The sequence below is a fragment of the Coturnix japonica genome, chromosome 1 (assembly GCF_054131305.1).
Source record: "Coturnix japonica strain WE chromosome 1, WE-NBRP24, whole genome shotgun sequence".
NCBI lineage: Eukaryota > Metazoa > Chordata > Aves > Galliformes > Phasianidae > Coturnix > Coturnix japonica.
In genome coordinates this window covers 59,364,092-59,381,121 of record NC_140663.1, presented here as the reverse complement: position 1 = coordinate 59,381,121, position 17,030 = coordinate 59,364,092, and the positions used below count along the sequence as shown (strand labels likewise).

General features: G+C 40.2%; 1 protein-coding gene across 1 annotated transcript in view; it reads left to right on the top strand.

Annotated features, from left to right (window-relative positions):
• The window catches only part of PAH (phenylalanine hydroxylase), a 39,186-nt gene extending 25,122 nt beyond the window's left edge, over positions 1-14,064 (top strand). The window contains exons 6-13 of the mRNA XM_015867612.3: positions 345-541; positions 917-1,052; positions 2,530-2,599; positions 4,415-4,471; positions 5,498-5,593; positions 5,945-6,078; positions 9,360-9,475; positions 10,047-14,064. Coding sequence (XP_015723098.1) covers positions 345-541; positions 917-1,052; positions 2,530-2,599; positions 4,415-4,471; positions 5,498-5,593; positions 5,945-6,078; positions 9,360-9,475; positions 10,047-10,090 — 850 coding nt within the window. The 3' untranslated portion in view covers positions 10,091-14,064. The remainder of the gene's footprint in view (positions 1-344; positions 542-916; positions 1,053-2,529; positions 2,600-4,414; positions 4,472-5,497; positions 5,594-5,944; positions 6,079-9,359; positions 9,476-10,046) is intronic.
• Positions 14,065-17,030: the final 2,966 nt, after the last annotated feature.

Genomic DNA, 17,030 nt, shown 5'->3' with positions numbered 1-17,030 from the left:
CCCTTTGTCCTACCACTATCCACCCTTGTAAATAGCTGTTACCCCTCCTGTTTATATGCTCCCTTCAAGTACTGAAAGGCCACAATGAGGTCTTCTCAGATCCTTCTTTTTTCTAAGCTCAGCAAGATCTGAGTTCTCATCTGAGTTCAGTGAGTTATTCCCTGCCATTAGCTAGGAATGGGCAATTTTTTGCACCTGAATGTGAGAGCCAATGTGTCTTCCTTACTGCAACTTCCTGCAACTTCCAGCCTATGGAAAGCTCCTGGATAGGACAGCGGTAGCACTGGACAATTTCTCTGTCACTCCTATTGAGTGTACCTTTTTTTTTTTTTTTTTTTTTCCAGTGGTCAGCCTATTCCTCGAGTTACCTACACAGAAGAAGAAAAGAAAACCTGGGGCACCGTCTTCAGAGAGCTGAAGAATCTCTATCCAACTCATGCTTGTTATGAGCATAACCACGTGTTCCCACTGCTGGAGAAGTACTGTGGCTACCGGGAGGATAACATCCCCCAGCTTGAAGATGTTTCGAAGTTCTTGCAGAGTATGTTTGAATCATTAAAACAAAAACAGACAAATGTAAAAACCTTATCAAAAAACAAAACAAACATGCCAAACCCCAAATGTCTGTGGGGATGATGCTTTAACAGAGACTTTCTGTGGGTACTTGGTCACATCATTTAGACTGTCTCATATCCCTCTAAAAGTTTCAGGAGTACAGTGGTACAGATGCTCAGATGTTATGATGGTGGTACATGTGGGTAGAAAATTCCCTTCTCTTTAGCAATTAAATTCTGCTTAACATAGGTAGAGCAAAGAAAAAAAAAAGTTAAAATGTTCTTTTACTGCAATGTGTTCAGGTAAGGATAAATCAAGCATCTTAGGTGCTTTTGACATGCCATGTTTTTTGTCCCTTCAGCTTGCACTGGATTTCGCCTGCGTCCTGTTGCAGGCTTGCTCTCCTCTCGGGATTTCTTGGCTGGACTGGCATTCCGAGTATTTCACTCTACACAGTATATTCGTCATGCATCCAAACCTATGTACACGCCAGAGCCGTAAGTATTTTGGAACAGAAAGTAAGTAAAATTATAGGGTCAGGCCAACTGATAATAACAATGCAGGACTCCAGAACACTCCTGGGAACAGATCTGACAGGGAGCAGACAAGAGACTACTCTTCTAAAAACACTATTTGAGGGTTTCTAATCTTTTTAGTAAGCTGTATCCACTTCTGAAAGTTCTTCTGGGATTGATCAGACAGTTTTGCTATCTGAAGACTTGCTAGCAATGTGGCTGGATGGTGAGAGAGCAGTGTACAAAAACATTTAGCTCACCTATTAACATCCAAAGCAGTAGTGTGAAATACGATGCAGAAATGGTTCAACATGGTGCAAGCAAACTTCTGGTAGCAAGATAAATGAAGCCCATGTAAATGACTCCTTTTCTTTTAACGTTTTATATATTTTTCTCTCTGTCTCTGTCTGTTGTCCTTTTCCACTTACTGTTTTCAAGTGAGTAAGTTCTCTTCTTCCTCTGCTTCATATTACTCTTCTGACCCTCCCTCACTGTTTCTTTGCACTCTACTTCTTCCCATAACTTCCCTTTCCCCTCCATTTTTCCATTCCTTATTCATCTAATTTTCCTCCCTGCTTCTCCTCACCCTATTCCCATCTTGTACAAAGACACATTGGAATATGTTTTGCTCTCATCTCCTCACAAAACGTCCAGGCAAACTGGGGCAAATGGTACAGTGGAAAGCCTCACTGCCAACCCCTTCTGTTATGCAGTTCCTGCAAGTCTCATGATCTGTCTCTGGGAGAGTGCAGTGAATTACATACTTCACATCTTGGTTGGCATCTTTCCCTCTGAGACCCCGGCCTCTGACATTCCCAATTCAAATCTTGTTGAGTTGTTCTGGTGTAGCCCAGTTTTCCTGGGCATGTGTCTCCTTGAATGCCTGCTCTTCAGGTGCCTGTCCAGTATACATCTTGCACAGACCTTGGCCTACTGGGAGCATTTCATTCCCCCCCACTTCCTGTCTCATCAAACTGCTTCTCTGTCTTTGAGGAATCTAGTAGTGTCTAGGTGAGTTCTTCCCCAAACTTGCCAGCTGCTAGTTCAACTCATGATGAAAACAGTTCCACCTGAGGAAGGGAGAACTCCCATCTTTCAGTGGGGGTTCTATGCCTGAACAGTGACTGGGGCTGGGATCCTGAGATGTCTCTAGCATGAGCTTCATCTAAAGCTACTTCCTGTCCCTGAGACAGAAAAGTGCATGTTCCCTTTGGTGAGGTGATTTCTTCCTTGTTTTCCTGAGCTGAGGAAGTGGACAATTGGAAGCATCATTTCCTTCCATGAAGGAAAAACAAATAACATATCCTTTCTTTGACTGATGTATGATAAAACCACTGAAAAGTTATAGGAGTGCAAACCTTCTCATCACAGGAAAAATTTACTCCAAGATTTCTGAGCATTATTTGCTTGTAGAGTGCATTTCCTAAATAAAATTTACCCATGTCATATTTTCCTGCAGTGATATTTGCCATGAGCTGCTTGGACACGTGCCTCTTTTTGCTGATCCCAGTTTTGCTCAGTTTTCCCAGGTAAGTTACCTAGTATTTATACTATTTTTACAACTGAACACATCACAGCCTAGGTAGCTAATAGGACAAACCAAGAGCCATGAAAAATAGTATGGGATGGGATGGCATGAGATGGGATGGCACAGTATGGCATGGCATGGCATGGCATGGCATAGCATGGGATGACATAGAATGCAATGAAATGGGAAGGGATGAGGGAGAATTCACTTTCAAAGTTATTGTTCAAGTATGGATGAAGTCAGCTGAGTCTCTCTTTCAAAATAACAAATGGTGTTAATTATTTTCCTTGCTTTTTGGTAATCTGAATGTTAAGATTTAGTTATAATTGATAGGTACTGAAATTACAAATATCTACAGGTAGTAGGTTCTAAAGAGTTGTGAAGAACCAAGACAGAAAATAAGAGAACACAGCTATGCACCTGGCTAAAACTGTATGAAAGTGCAGATGATGCCATGCAGGCTGTGAATTGTGACTTATTGAAATCTACACACAAATCACATAGGTGATCTTACGTACCCACACCCCAAATGTCTGCCTCGTGTGGGTTGCTTTTTACAGGCAAGCCCTTTGAGAAAAAATCATCTAAAAACTTTGTAGATGCTGATACTTCTGGGAAAAGTTGAACAGCTCATGAGTCAGATGGGTTATCAATTCATTCTGTAATCCAAACACCAAAAAAGTGAAGATATTTTTTTTTAATTGAAGCCACGAAGGAAGCTATCGCAGAAATGTGAAGTGAAGAATTACCTGTTTATGAGTGTGGAAGAAGTCTGGAGTAAAGTTTTCTCTTTGGTAGTGTTAGCATGACTGGAAAAGAAGACAAACCTCAGGGAAGAAGTAAACTTTTGGCTGCATCTTACCATAGAACAAATAAAAACAGGAGGGCATAGTCAGAAAAATAGAAAGAAAGAATCAAAAAGAAACTCAAGGAAGGGAAGACAAAGAGAAAGGCAGGCCAGAAGGACAGAAAGACTGAGGGAAGGAAGGGATAATGATCTTGATGTAACATCTTGCTCACAAAACAGAATTTGATTTGATGTAATTAATAGCATTCAGTTTTGCTCTCAGGAAAGCCCATTGCCAGACACTGCTTCACGATAAGCCCTACTGTCTTTGGTTTACTAGAATTTACCATGGCAGTAGCTGTTCCAATGCTTTTGGTGTGGGGAGGGCAGAGGGGTGGGTGATTATTGGTGTTCAATTCACACTGGAGTAAACTGAAAAAAATACCCGGTCATTATACAGTCTTGCCTAGCAGTCTTCTGAATTCAGATACTGTGTGCTTCCTAGGAAAGTTTCCATTAGCTCCCAAGGTATGAAGAAGCTTTTTCAAACCATGTCCTGACTTTTGGAAAGCAAGCAAACAAACAAACAAACAAACAAACAAAAAACCAACAAAAAAAGCAGCCAAACAAGCTCTCTTTCAAGGCTGCAAGAAAGCTCTTGTAATAAGGACACATTCAAGCAGAGATTAAATATTTAAGGTGTATGGATGTAATTGATTTGTGTTCCCTTGACTATCATTCTCTTTGGTGTGCATTGTAGGCTTGATGAAAATTTTGTTTAACCTCAATGGTTTTTGAAGCAGACTTAAAGAGTCATGTCTCATAAATAACACTTAGACAGGACCCTTTTGTTCATTTCTGGAGGGATCTCTAGTTTAAAATTGATGCTGCATGATATGAACATGTCCTGTAAACATTTGTGTGTGGTAGTATGAGATGGTAACATTTAAAATGGGAGAAATTACATAAGACAAGACAGGAAGAATGTTTGCAATAAATGACTTGAAGAATAATGGTTTATTGTTGCAGGAAATTGGACTGGCATCTCTGGGAGCTCCAGATGATTTCATCGAGAAACTTGCTACGGTAATTTAATAAATGAGATCTCAGTTCTCCAAGGCACCCTGTGTTGTTTTAATTCTGCTGCTACTGAGGTCACTGATAGAACTCCCATAGAGTTGAATGAGAACAGAGCAAAGTCCATGATTGGAAAACCCCACCCTGAAACAGTTGCACTAAAGGAAAATAGTTTTGGCACCTCTTATTCAAAGTGACAGTTGTGATTGAAAACAGAGGGTTGGACAAGACTTCCTCCAGCACAAACATTGGGCAAGAAGAGACTAAGTGTTACTACATGCTGCTGGGAAATTTTGGAAGACAGCTTCAGTAACTGTTCTACCTGCCAGGGTCCCTTTTCTTATACCCTGCCAAACAGATAACATCCCCTGCAATCAGTGACCCGTCTGAATCCTGCTCTGGGAGAACTGTGACTCCACACACCAGGATATGCATATGAGATTAGTGTTACCAGTGCCAAATCACCTGGGAAGAGTCCTGCATTGTCTTTGCTGTTTTTGATAGATGAAGGAGGTGGTTTTTTTGTTTTTTTGTTTTTTTTTGTTTTTTTTTTTTTTTTTTTTGAGCGAGTGTCCTTTCAAACATATAGTGACAGAGCAAAAAGTTGAGTGAGGCTACACACTAGGGTCTACTATTACTAGAAAAGTTCATTACTTCCGTGCTGCTGCAGACAGATACCCTCTGAGGAAAACAGGAAACATACTTCTATCATCAAAGGTTCAAACTTCAGCTGGGTTGGCCAGTCAAAATGAAATTTTATTGCTATGCTTTTCTTGTCTGCTCTGCTGACAAATGTAAGCACGGTAAAGCATAACACTTTTTTGTCAGGGAGCTGAATTTGCAGACACGCTGAGTCTAGTATGGCCCTCTCAGGAGAATTTCAATCTGTGATGGCATTTCCTGTGTTTATACATTTGTTGTTTGACATACAGCAACATTTTAAATAGAAATGCGAATTCTAAAGGCATTCAAATCAATGATGTATACCTGTACTTTCTGATCAAGGAATCATGTCCTGTATAATTTTTTTGCTAGGTTTATTGGTTTACTGTGGAGTTTGGGCTATGTAAGGAAGGAGATTCAGTAAAGGCATATGGCGCTGGGCTGCTGTCTTCATTTGGGGAGCTGCAGGTATGTTCTTTAAAACAGTATCTCAGTTATGTTATGCAGTTCATTCCTGGGTTTTTAAAATTACTCAAATATATCTTCTGTCTGTCTTTAGATCCTTATTTTGATTCACACTTTGTCGTATATAATGTTATATTTTTTTGAAGTGCTCTATCTAATGTAATGCGTCAGTGTATGTAGGCAGAAATGTCTCATAGCAGCTTCTTCCCTATTAAGTTGCCATATAATTGGTATTTCATAGTAGCAGGTCTTTCCTCCATAAAAGTGGGTGGTATTCAGGAGATCTATCTTTCTTTTTATAACAAATTAAAGCACTATTTAACTGAAACATATTTCTTACCCTTTCACTTGTAGTACTGTTTATCAAATAAGCCTGAGCTTCGGCCTCTTGTTCTCGAGAACACTTCTGTGCAGGAGTACAATGTTACTGAGTTCCAGCCTACCTACTTTGTTGCTGAAAGTTTTAACGATGCAAAAGAAAAGCTAAGGTAAGCCATTCATTCAAAATATAACCCAGCTCCTCACCCACTGCAAATACAACAGATCTCACTGTTGTAACAGGTATTGGTTTGACAGAAATGTTTTGAGAAGCTTTAGAAAAAGTTGTACAATTCTCTAAGAGTCTAAACAGTTGTTACACTCAAACTCTTCTCATAGGTAGTAAAGCCATACATATATGAAGCCAAGAACTTATGGTTACTCTAGTTAAGAGTAATTTCATCTGTTTAACCAAAATATACAAAATATATAGACAAAACAAGTTTATTTAACAATAATATAGTTAAACTTCATTATATAAAAAAGAATTCCTTGTGTCTTCTCTCTTTTCTTTTTAACTTATGTTCACCCTTACACTTTCTTTTGTGTCTTAAAGTCAATTTTAGTCTGGGGGTAGGGGGTGGAGCTGTTAAGTTATCAGCATCTCCTGAGGTCTTCAGAGCAAGACTGTGATGCTAATAAATAATATTTCCTTTTCTCTTTCCTGAAGAAGAGAAAGATGTTTACATTTCCTTTCTTCCTTCTTAGCCCAAGATCTGTTCAGGGTCATTGATATCTTTTCTAACATGCTTTACATATTTTTTGTCTCTTTTTTTCTCTTCTCAAATTGTATCTGTGGGTCTTTTGTTTGTCTGGTTTTTGTTTTCTCTCAGCTCCTAAGTTACTATGAACACTTGATCAGCTGGAACCGCTGATAGCCTAGGGACCACAGCATCATCTGACCTACCCTACCTTATCCTACTCTCCCCACTCCTCCCCTCCCCTTCTTTCCCTTTCCCTTTCCCTTTCCCTTTCCCTTTCCCTTTCCCTTTCCCTTTCCCTTTCCTCCCCTCCCCTCCCCTCCCCTCCCCTCCCCTCCCTTCCCCTCCCCTCCCCTCCCCTCCCCATTCCATTCCATTCCATTCCATTCCATTCCATTCCATTCCATTCCATTCCATTCCATCCTATCCTATCCCTGTCTATCTTATCCCATTCCATCCTATCCTATCCTATCCTATCCTATCCTATCCTATCCTATCCTATCCTATCCTATCCTATCCTATCCTATCCTATCCTATCCTATCCTGTCCTGTCCTGTCCTGTCCTGTCCTGTCCTGTCCTATCCTATCCTATCCTATCCTGACCCACCCCATTCTATCCCATCTTACCCTCATGCCTTTAGGCCTCATTTATCAGCCCTCTAATAGTCCTTCATTTTACATCATACTTTAGGGTCAGACTTAATTCACCCTGTACCGCATAACTACTTTATATTCCTGCCTCTATAAAAATGATTAACACTAAGCATTATAAAACAGTGGTTTTTTTCAGAATTGAGCAAAACTTGGAAATATTGGGTAATAGCTACATGGTTAGTAGACAACTGATATTACAACTATACAAAACTACCAGCAAGCCTAATATCCCCAGTCCTGAGGCCTCTGTTGTTAGCTTAATACAGAGCCTCCAGCTTGTTACCAACAGTGTGTTTACAAGCCTACAGGGCTACTTAATAAATCTTTCAGTCATCTGTGACTCAAATACAAATTCAGTTCCAGTACAAGACTTTGAAGCAAAGGTCCAGTTTCAGTCCTGGTTCTTGAAACAGAACTGGTTCAGACTGTACTTGGGGTTCAGCTTGGGTTCCACCTCACAGAAATATTTCTATTTTTCTTCAATAACAGTATCAACAACAACATTCCTTCTGGACATTAGCCAAGCATCTGGGGATTAGTCTTGTTCACACTCAATAAATCTTTCACAGCAGATGCTATACAGGGACTTGTCCCAGATCTGCTGTCTCTTCTTTATTTTTCTTCCTCTCTTCCACTTTCCCCTATTTGCAGATTAACACAAACCAAGACCCAAGACATTCACCTGCCCCAGGCTAGGTCTTTCTAGCTACCTTCCCTACTGTTTCCTCAGTCATCATAAATATGCAACCTCTACTCCTGCCTTTTTCTGTGGTGCAATACTTGAAAAATATAACTTTCTTGTCTGGATTATGCTATTTACATACTGCATACAGTTTCTGCTTTCACAGTGTATTTCTCTAGATGAGGAGAAAGCCCTACTCTAAAGAGAAAAAGAAGATGTTGCCTTACCCTATAGATTTTACTGTTTTTTTCACTTGTTTCAAAAATAGAACTGGAAACTGGTTAAACAGAGGTGAAGGTTTTGCTTCAGTGCCTGTGTTGGTGGATTACATGTGGATGTGTTTGTGTGTGTAATAGAACAACTCCCTAAAAAATGCTTCTGAGGTTGACCTGAAATATTTCACCTAGAAGTATTCATCTTCTAACAAGGGCCTTATTTGCAGCAGAGATTTAAGAAGACCATCCTCTAAAGAGGACCTTTTCACTTAGAAAAGCTGAACTGGCAATACTAAATTCTTTCATCACAGCCCACATAATTGTTTCTTTTTGTCACACCTTGTGGCTTGCTCACACAGAACTCTATTGGAAACAATGGTCTTATCCGTTAATAATTATGGCTAAACTGAGGAGCAATGTAGAAGTGGCATCCAACATATTCCACTGTTCTGGGACTGTGGGATTAAACATACTGAGTCAGAGCCTATACAGTGAGGCTTCAAAATCAACCCTTGTGCGCTTTCTTTCGTCCTTCAGCAAAAACTTCTGTAATCTGAAGCAGATATATAAACCAGTATCCTGCTGGGGCCTGCAAAGAGCCTGGAACAATAGCTCTGACCATCATTTCCCACTCAGTTCTCCCTTCTACAATTCTGTGGTAACGCAAATTAGCGTTATCCCAAGATACTTAAATCTTAATGTTTCTGACATGGAATTAACTGTTTTGCAGCAGAGAAGACTGAGAATTTGGGTGACAAAACTGCAGCTTCACTCCACCGACTCGTTTTTCAGTGACCTGGCAATCACCAACAACTGTGCCAGAACTTTGCCTGTTCCCTGATACTGCAGGATGGCATAATATTTGACTTTGCTTTTCCAGAAATTGTAGACAAGGATTTTGCATTACTGAAAGAAAAATGAGGTTTTATTTTTTGGCAAATACTGATAGCTATGTAGTTGCCTTGTATAAGGAGAAGTGTAGAATAATTAGATTTGCTTGGAAAAACTAGAGGTAGTAAGGACAAATAAAGATTCAAGATTATTACAGAACACCACGTGTCTCATCTCACTCAGAAATAATTTCAGTTGCTTCCTCCCTTAGATATTCCCCTCATCAGCAGATGTACATGCCAACTGAGAAGAGTTGCTGAAAAACAGAGCTTTTAACGTTCATATGTGTTTTTCTATTTTTGCCTCAGGAAATTTGCTCAAACAATCCCTCGTCCTTTCTCTGTTCGGTACAATCCCTACACCCAGAGGATTGAAGTCTTGGACAATGCAAAGCAGCTGAAGAACTTAGCTGACACTATCAACAGTAAGGAATTATGGATCTGTTAGCCTAAATACCTCTAAGCTCAAATCAGAAATAGTAACCACAAAGCAGATTTTGTCTTTGCCCTTTGTGCTCTGAGCTTGACCATGATCAAGCATCAGATATCTTTTTTATTGTACAAAAATTCCTTTCTAATTATAGCCAAGCTTCAAAATATCATTTTCACTTGACTAGAGTTAGTCACATCTGAAAAATCCATTTAACTGGAGGTGCTAGGAAAACTCAGAGGCCCTGCAATGGTTTCTGATCTGTGTCTCTAGCTGTTTTTAATAAACAAGAGAAGTTTGGCTTATTTACATATTCATTTTTGTTTCTTGCTTTCTCATGATATGTTTTTTTCCTTAACATTGTCTGCCCTGCCAAAAATCAGCATTCCTGATCCTACAAGCCAACCTTGTATGTCTGATGAAAGTGAAGGGCTGACTCTGAATACCGTGCTCCAGTATGACCTACATAAATGTGTCCAGTTATATAACTGTGAATAAAAATATATACAGGAATGTTAGTAATGAGCTAGCTGTAGGACTAATTATTCTGATTATTTTCTTTACAGGTGAGATGGGGATCCTCTGCAATGCCCTCCAGAAGATCAAATGAAGATTTTCTGTAACTCTTGCAAATCACTGGCTACATAAAAGTAGTACTCATATGCAAAAATGCCAGTCTTCACCTAGCTTCAGTTTATTATCTTCCTATGTACTGCATGAATGCCTATGTCATATACCTTAATTATCAATAGATTAGCAGAGAAAGAAACTCTTGCCTCTTTTGGCCTTCAGGCCTAATACTTTTTTTTTTTTTTTTTTTTTTCTCCTCATTAAAATATAAAAATAATCTCAGTTTTGGGAATCTAGAGAAACTCTGTGCATATATTGTACCAAAAGTTATCAGAAGGGGGAGATCTCAACCATGCAGAACTATGGTCTGTTACAAACATGGGGTTGCTTTACCACACTTGGCTCAGTGACAAAATAGTAATGACCTACACAGAGTAATCCTTTTTTTTTTTTTTTTTTTTTTTCCCTCAAGTCATTCCCCCCTCAGTACCTCACATGTGTGCATGTTTCACATGAAATGATGAACTTTACATACTTCAAAGGTCTGTATGCTTCCTGGCCCTGTTAATCATGACTTCCCTTGTTGAAACTATACCTCTTCTTTTACATATGAACACTTGCCTCCTGAAATAATACTTCTTGTTCTTCAGAATTTGATGTTGCCATTGATTAAAAGCACAAATGCTAGTGGAAAAGACAGCAAGTATGCTGCAGCTTCATTGACACAAATTTATCACCATGCAAAATTATACTGTATTTGCACAAGCACTAATCCCAAAATGGTTTCTTCAGGCCAAAAACATGGTATGCTATGTTGCTTCACTGGTTTGCAGAGTGGAGCTTGTCAGGAAGGCACTAACACTGCCTGTCTAAAACATGGAGTCCGTGCCTCAGTACTGTACCCACAAAAAAGCATTTTCAGAGAAGAGTTAGCTAAAGACACATCTGTGTGGCTTTTTGTAGTTCGATGTGAGATCATTAAGCCAGTATTATTGGCAAGCAAGACAAAATTTAAAGATTTTAGTGGTGCATCAATGCATTATTAGCTCAGACTCAGCTGTAACAGCTCTGTTATAATATTATGTAACATCGTGGATTCAGAGTTTATTCAATGTGCTTACAAAAGAGGATAGTTCTTTCAGTACTCACTGTGGAAGGCTGAAATATGAAGGCTACTTTCAGTAGCCTTCACCCTATGAGGGAGAGTGCTTTAATCAGAACTGCTGCAAGGTTTCTCCTAACTTTCTAGATTCATAATCCAGATGGATATTAGTACTCATCCTCAATGACAGTGTCTTCTTCCATCAGGAGGAGAAGTGATGCTTACAGTATAGATGAAAATATTAGAGCCTTCGAACTCCTAAGTTCTTGTATCTGTGTCTATAATTCCAACCAAAGCTATCACAGAATCAGCATTGTAAGAACTGGAAGGGACCTCTGGAGATCATCTAGTCCATCTCCCTGCTAAAGCACATTCCCTAAAGTAGGTTTGACAGGAAAGCAACCAGGCAGATTTTGAATATCTCCAGAAAAGGAGACTCCATAAACTCTCTGGGCAGCTTATTCCAGTAACTCCCACAGAAAAGAAGTACTTTGTCTTCCTTATATGGAACTTCCTATGTTCCAGTTTGTGCCCGTTGCCCCTTGTTCTGTCACCGAGCACTGTTGAAAATATTCTGGCCGCATTCACTTGATATCTACTGATAAGATTCCCTCTGTCTTCCCCAGGCTGAACAGTCCCAGGGCTCTCATCATTTCCTCATTAGAGATGCTCCAGGCCCCTCACCACCTCTGTGATTTTCCACTGGGCTCTTTCAAGAGGTTCCCTGTCTTTCTTGAACTGGGAAGCCCAGAACTGGGCACAACACTCCCCCCCATGTTATGGGGGACACTGTCTAAGGTCTTGCTGATGTCAATCCACTTCTCTCTTGTCGTCTACTCACCTGGTCATGGCATCACAGAAACCTACTTGATTTGTCAAGTGTGATTTCCCCTTGGTCAGTCCATGTTGACTGGTCCTAATAGCCTTCTTCTATTTGCTTGGAGATGTCATCCATTACTTTCTGGGGGACAGAGGTGAGCATGACTGGCCTGTAGTTTCCCCAGTTCATATTCTCATCCTTTTTGAAGACTGGAGTTACACTGACTTTCCACCATCTCAGGCACCTCTCTTCCATGATCTTTCATGATAGAAAGAGGTTTGGCAATCAAATTCTGCCAGCCCTGTAAGTTCAGCACTTGCTGATGCATCACATTGGGACCCATGGATCTGTGTGTGTCAAATTTGCCTAAAAGATCTCAGATCAGATCCTTCTCTGATCTGAATCTTCCTCTCCCCAGACTATCTTTAGGATCTGGCATTCCTGAGAGGAAGTCCTAGCAGTAAAGACCGAATCAAAAAAGATGTTCAGTAACTACACCTTCTTAGCGTCCTCTATTTCCAAAGAACCCACCTCATACAGGAGAGGACCCATGTTTTCACTAGCCTTCCTTTCTGAACCTGACATTCGTAAAGGAACCTTTTCTGTTGCCCTTGACCTCCCCTCTCTGGATTTTATTCCAAGTGGGCCTTAGTCTTCCATGTGTCTTTCTTGCAGGCCCTGAAAGTGTTCCTGTATTCATTTTTTTTCCCCCATAAGCTCCATGTCTCCTACCATCTTTGCCTGATTTCTGGCTCTTATGGATGCACTGATCTTGAGCTATGGGAGACATAGGTTAGCTCCGTCTTAGTCTGAGAGCTTTCTAACTCACACGCATTTTCTTTCAAGATAGCTCCTAAATCATTAGGCTTTTTAGATTTTCCTTCTTTCCCCTGCTTCCACTTTTTCTTTTTCTGCCTGGAATGTAGATTTTCAGGCAGCAAGTGGAAGAGGAGGTATTTCCAGATTAATCCAAAGGATGAGTCACAGAGAGAGAAGAATTTTGCTGTTCAGAAGGCTATTACTGCACTTCATCCCGTAACTTTCACTCAAGGTAGAGAAATGCTCTCTTGGACCAGTCTATATTGTAAAATACTTCTCCATAACTCTCTAATTGAAAGAGTGAGATCAACATTTATAAACTGCAACTGAATGGAGCAAAACAATCCAGAAAAGTATTTCCAGCTTGAAAATATAATGCTTTATGATACTAGGATGATTAAAGAGTTATATTACAGTCAGAAGACTCAGACATGGAGGAGACTGTTAAAGTCCTTAAGTCCCGTACCTACTGTTGTGCTACTTTAGTGTGAAAATCAATGTACCTTCCATGTAAACATCATCCTCTAGGAAGACAGAAAGTACAACTGTTTCCATTTTATTTACAGTAAGCAATAGCATTGATCTAAGGATATCATTGGAATCTTTTTTGTAGAATTATGCAAAATGGTATCATTTTGGTGCACTGAAGTAAGATTTTTTAGCTCTGTATCTTTTTTTTTTTCTTTTCTTTTCTTTCTTTCTTTCTTTTTTTCTCATGACAATAGCTGTTTAGTTCTTTCAGTCTTGCTTTGCATGTATTTTCAGTGTCAAAGTAACGCATATTTTAATCTCTTCATAAAATGGAAACCCTAATGTAAATGTTTCACAAAAAGGCTATTTCATCTGAGGGCTGAAATCTTTCAGATTAATCCTCAGACAGCTTTCAAAACTCCGCTTTTGATCTCTGTTATATATGACAGCAGTAGTAAATCTACAATGATACTGAGAATACAGGAGTTGTGGTTATCTTTTCTGTGCAGGTAGAACAGTTTAAGGACACTGATGCTGTAATTGTGATTCTGTGTCCCTTAATGCAAGTGCAAATGGACAGTAACTTCAGTCAAAGCTGTTCACTAAGACTCAGAGATGAGAAAAAGTTAAATGCTCAATATTTTAAAAGTAGTGAAACTATACTGAGAATAGATTTTCCTTGCAGAAAAATAACAGCTTCAGTGTGACTTAAATAGTACAGAGTAAACTGCATTTGAAAGTGTATTCTTAATGAACCACTTTTTATTTCCATGCTGAAGATGATTAAAAACATGTACCAAAATCCTTTTTGTTTTGTTTGGAAATGGTAACTCCTTCACACATGTTGATCAGAATTAAATATCCAGGTAAGAAGGAAGGATCATTTGATGTGAGATCCAATTAAAAAAATATCACACTGATTACTTTACCTTTGCACACTCAGCATATTTTTGTATGCTTCTCTGATTAACCTATCCCTAGATCACCTTCTAAGTAAGTGGCACTCACTTCTATCTCACCATTTCCATCTTCAAACTTTGCTTTAAGTGACCAAAGAAGAGGACCACGAGGTCCTCTTCCTTTTCAGTGACTTTAACCAAGATCACTGATGGTGGTGGAAGGAGTCATTAACACAAGTTACATGATTGTGTGGTCTCCTCTGGGCTTCTTAAGATGCTGGCTGACAGTATCCTTTCACTAGAAGTGTTTTATTCCTCAAAGATGTCAAAATTCTTGAAAGAGTGCACGAGTGTACTATTTTAAAGCCTGTATCTTTACTCATTCATATTAAGTTGACAATTGGCAAAGAAGAATTTTAATGATAAAATTTAACCATTTAAATTAATCTAAGTAAAATGAATATCATGGCTACATTTTCTCATATGGATAGCACTGAGTTCATACATGGTGGAGAAATTCACAGTGGGAACAGATGAAAAATGGGCAGGATATCTGTGGTGATCAGTCATGGCTTCCACCCAGGATCTGTGCAAGAAAGTGTTACCCTATTTCTCGAGTAGGAAAGGCCAACTTTCTGAAAGAAGAAACTGCCTGTTCCTATAGCAAGGGATAACACATCATGCTTCTGTCCTCACATAGCCCTTTAAACTGTAGCCTCCAGCCTAGAACCTGTCCTTCTATACTCCAAGAGGTCCTACAAAGTTCTGAAAACAAAATTCTGAGAATGGGGCATAATGTGTGGAAATCAAATACTATAACCACAGTGTAGTTATAAAGCAGGTGTGTTTAATCAGCAGTGTGTACATGCTGGATGCAGAGGGAGTATTCCCACCTAGCCTGAGTACTGAAGGGCAAGAATCACAGAATCACAGAATCAAGAACAAGCAGCTTACGTATCATTAGATGCCCAAGAAAAGTTTAGATTATTCCAACGAGTCCTCAGAAGTATTGACATCTTCCCCCCCCTCCTCCCCCCCGCCCCCCAATACCAACCTTGAGTCTCAGTCCTTTTACACATGCATATCTCTTGGTTGTTGTTTGGTGGTCTTTCTGATGAAGACCTGGGTCAGGTTGGAGGACACTTGGCTGGCTCTGGTTGGTCATCTCATCAGCTACAATTCCGTTCACCAATCTGCTGCTTATTTGAAAATTTGTGGTTCACCATCCCAGTTTGCTGTTTCACATTCCAGAGATGGGGACGGTAACAATGTTATTTAGAAAAACAGGAGACCCACTGTCTGCATTAATTGTCTAGGTCTGTTATTAGCAGTGAGAACCTAGCTTAGCAAGGTCAAATCTGCAGCTGCTTATTCAGCACCTCATGAAGACACATAACTTCTAACTTAAACTACTTTCCCTAATTCAGATGTCCTACCAAAGCTGATTTAAATCATAACACATTGTGTGGGTCCTTTCAGGGATCCTCAAATGTGGATTTTAGGTGGCAATAAAGTGCCCATTGACTGGGAAAGGACATGTTACCACCTAGAGAGTTACAGCACTCTGTATTGGATGGTCTGCAAAGCTTTGTTTGTTCTGTTTAATGGGTAGCTCATGACTCCAGTATGGCTCTATTGAGAAATCTCAATCTGTATGCATCTGTTTTGTGTTGTACAAGCATGACAGGAATCTATCTTACACAAGAATGTAGAGACAGTCATAAAAGTCTGCTGCTTCTGCTTTCCTTGTATTTACGACCAGTGCCTTCAACATGCACCTCAGGCCCTCAGGATTTCATCTACAGTACAAGGACTCAGGAGTTAATAGGCTGGAGTAGGATATCTCATATAATCTATTTGTGCCATGCTTATGACTAGGATGTGGGGATGTATGCATTCATTCTACTTAGAGAAGCCCAGCGTGGGTTCAGATAATCAGATTCACCTTGGCTTATTAATCTGCACCCAGCCTTGCCATCACTGTTATGGGAACATGAGAACGGGGAGAACACTATTCCTGCCCAAAGCCCACTCCCTGCCCCCACCTCCCCCATTCAATTCATTTTACTGGCAGAGTTAAGGCTGGTGCTTTCTTGGGCTTCATAGGAACAGCTTATGTCCCCCGAGACATGATTTTGGACACGGATGGGGTGTCCAGTGCCGTGGACCCTGGGCAGACTATGGAGATGAAAATGCCCGAACCCTGAACCCGGCCTGGTTCAGCACCTCGGACAGCGATTAACCTGGCTCTGCCCGCGGGCTGGGCACTGCAGTGGGGTTGGAGCTCCGCAGTCTGCTGCTTACCCTTCTGCTGAGCCCGGATTGCACTACTCAGGATAGATCACTGTCCCTCAGGGACAATGAGATTTACCTTCTGGGAATAGTGATCCCAACATACCCTCTGGGTTTGCATGTCTTGACTAGGCAACAGCTGAGGGAGTTGAGAACTTCCCAGTGCTCTGTTTTGAGCCAAGGGAAAATGCAGGGTGATTATTGGTTTATGGGGGTCAAAATCTAGTTGCATCATGTTTATATGACCTGTCCAAAGATCAGTTCATCACGAGGGTATGAGATCCAGCCAGGATCAGCTAAGGGATGCATCAGAAATGGCTGCATATGCAAAGGAAGGACAGAACAGAGGCTTTTGGCTTCCAAGATGACTTCCATGGGGATTCCAGTATGCTTTAACTTGGGGCAGGAAATACAGGTGCTCAGAACCAGAAACATATTTATAGACTTTAAAGGATGTCACACTATATAGGGGCAGAACGGAAATCTCCTTGCACTTGTCTTACCAGCAGAGAGAAGGAAGTTACCCTGGAATTTTAAAGAATTTATATTACTAGAAGTAAAATCCTGATAGAAATAA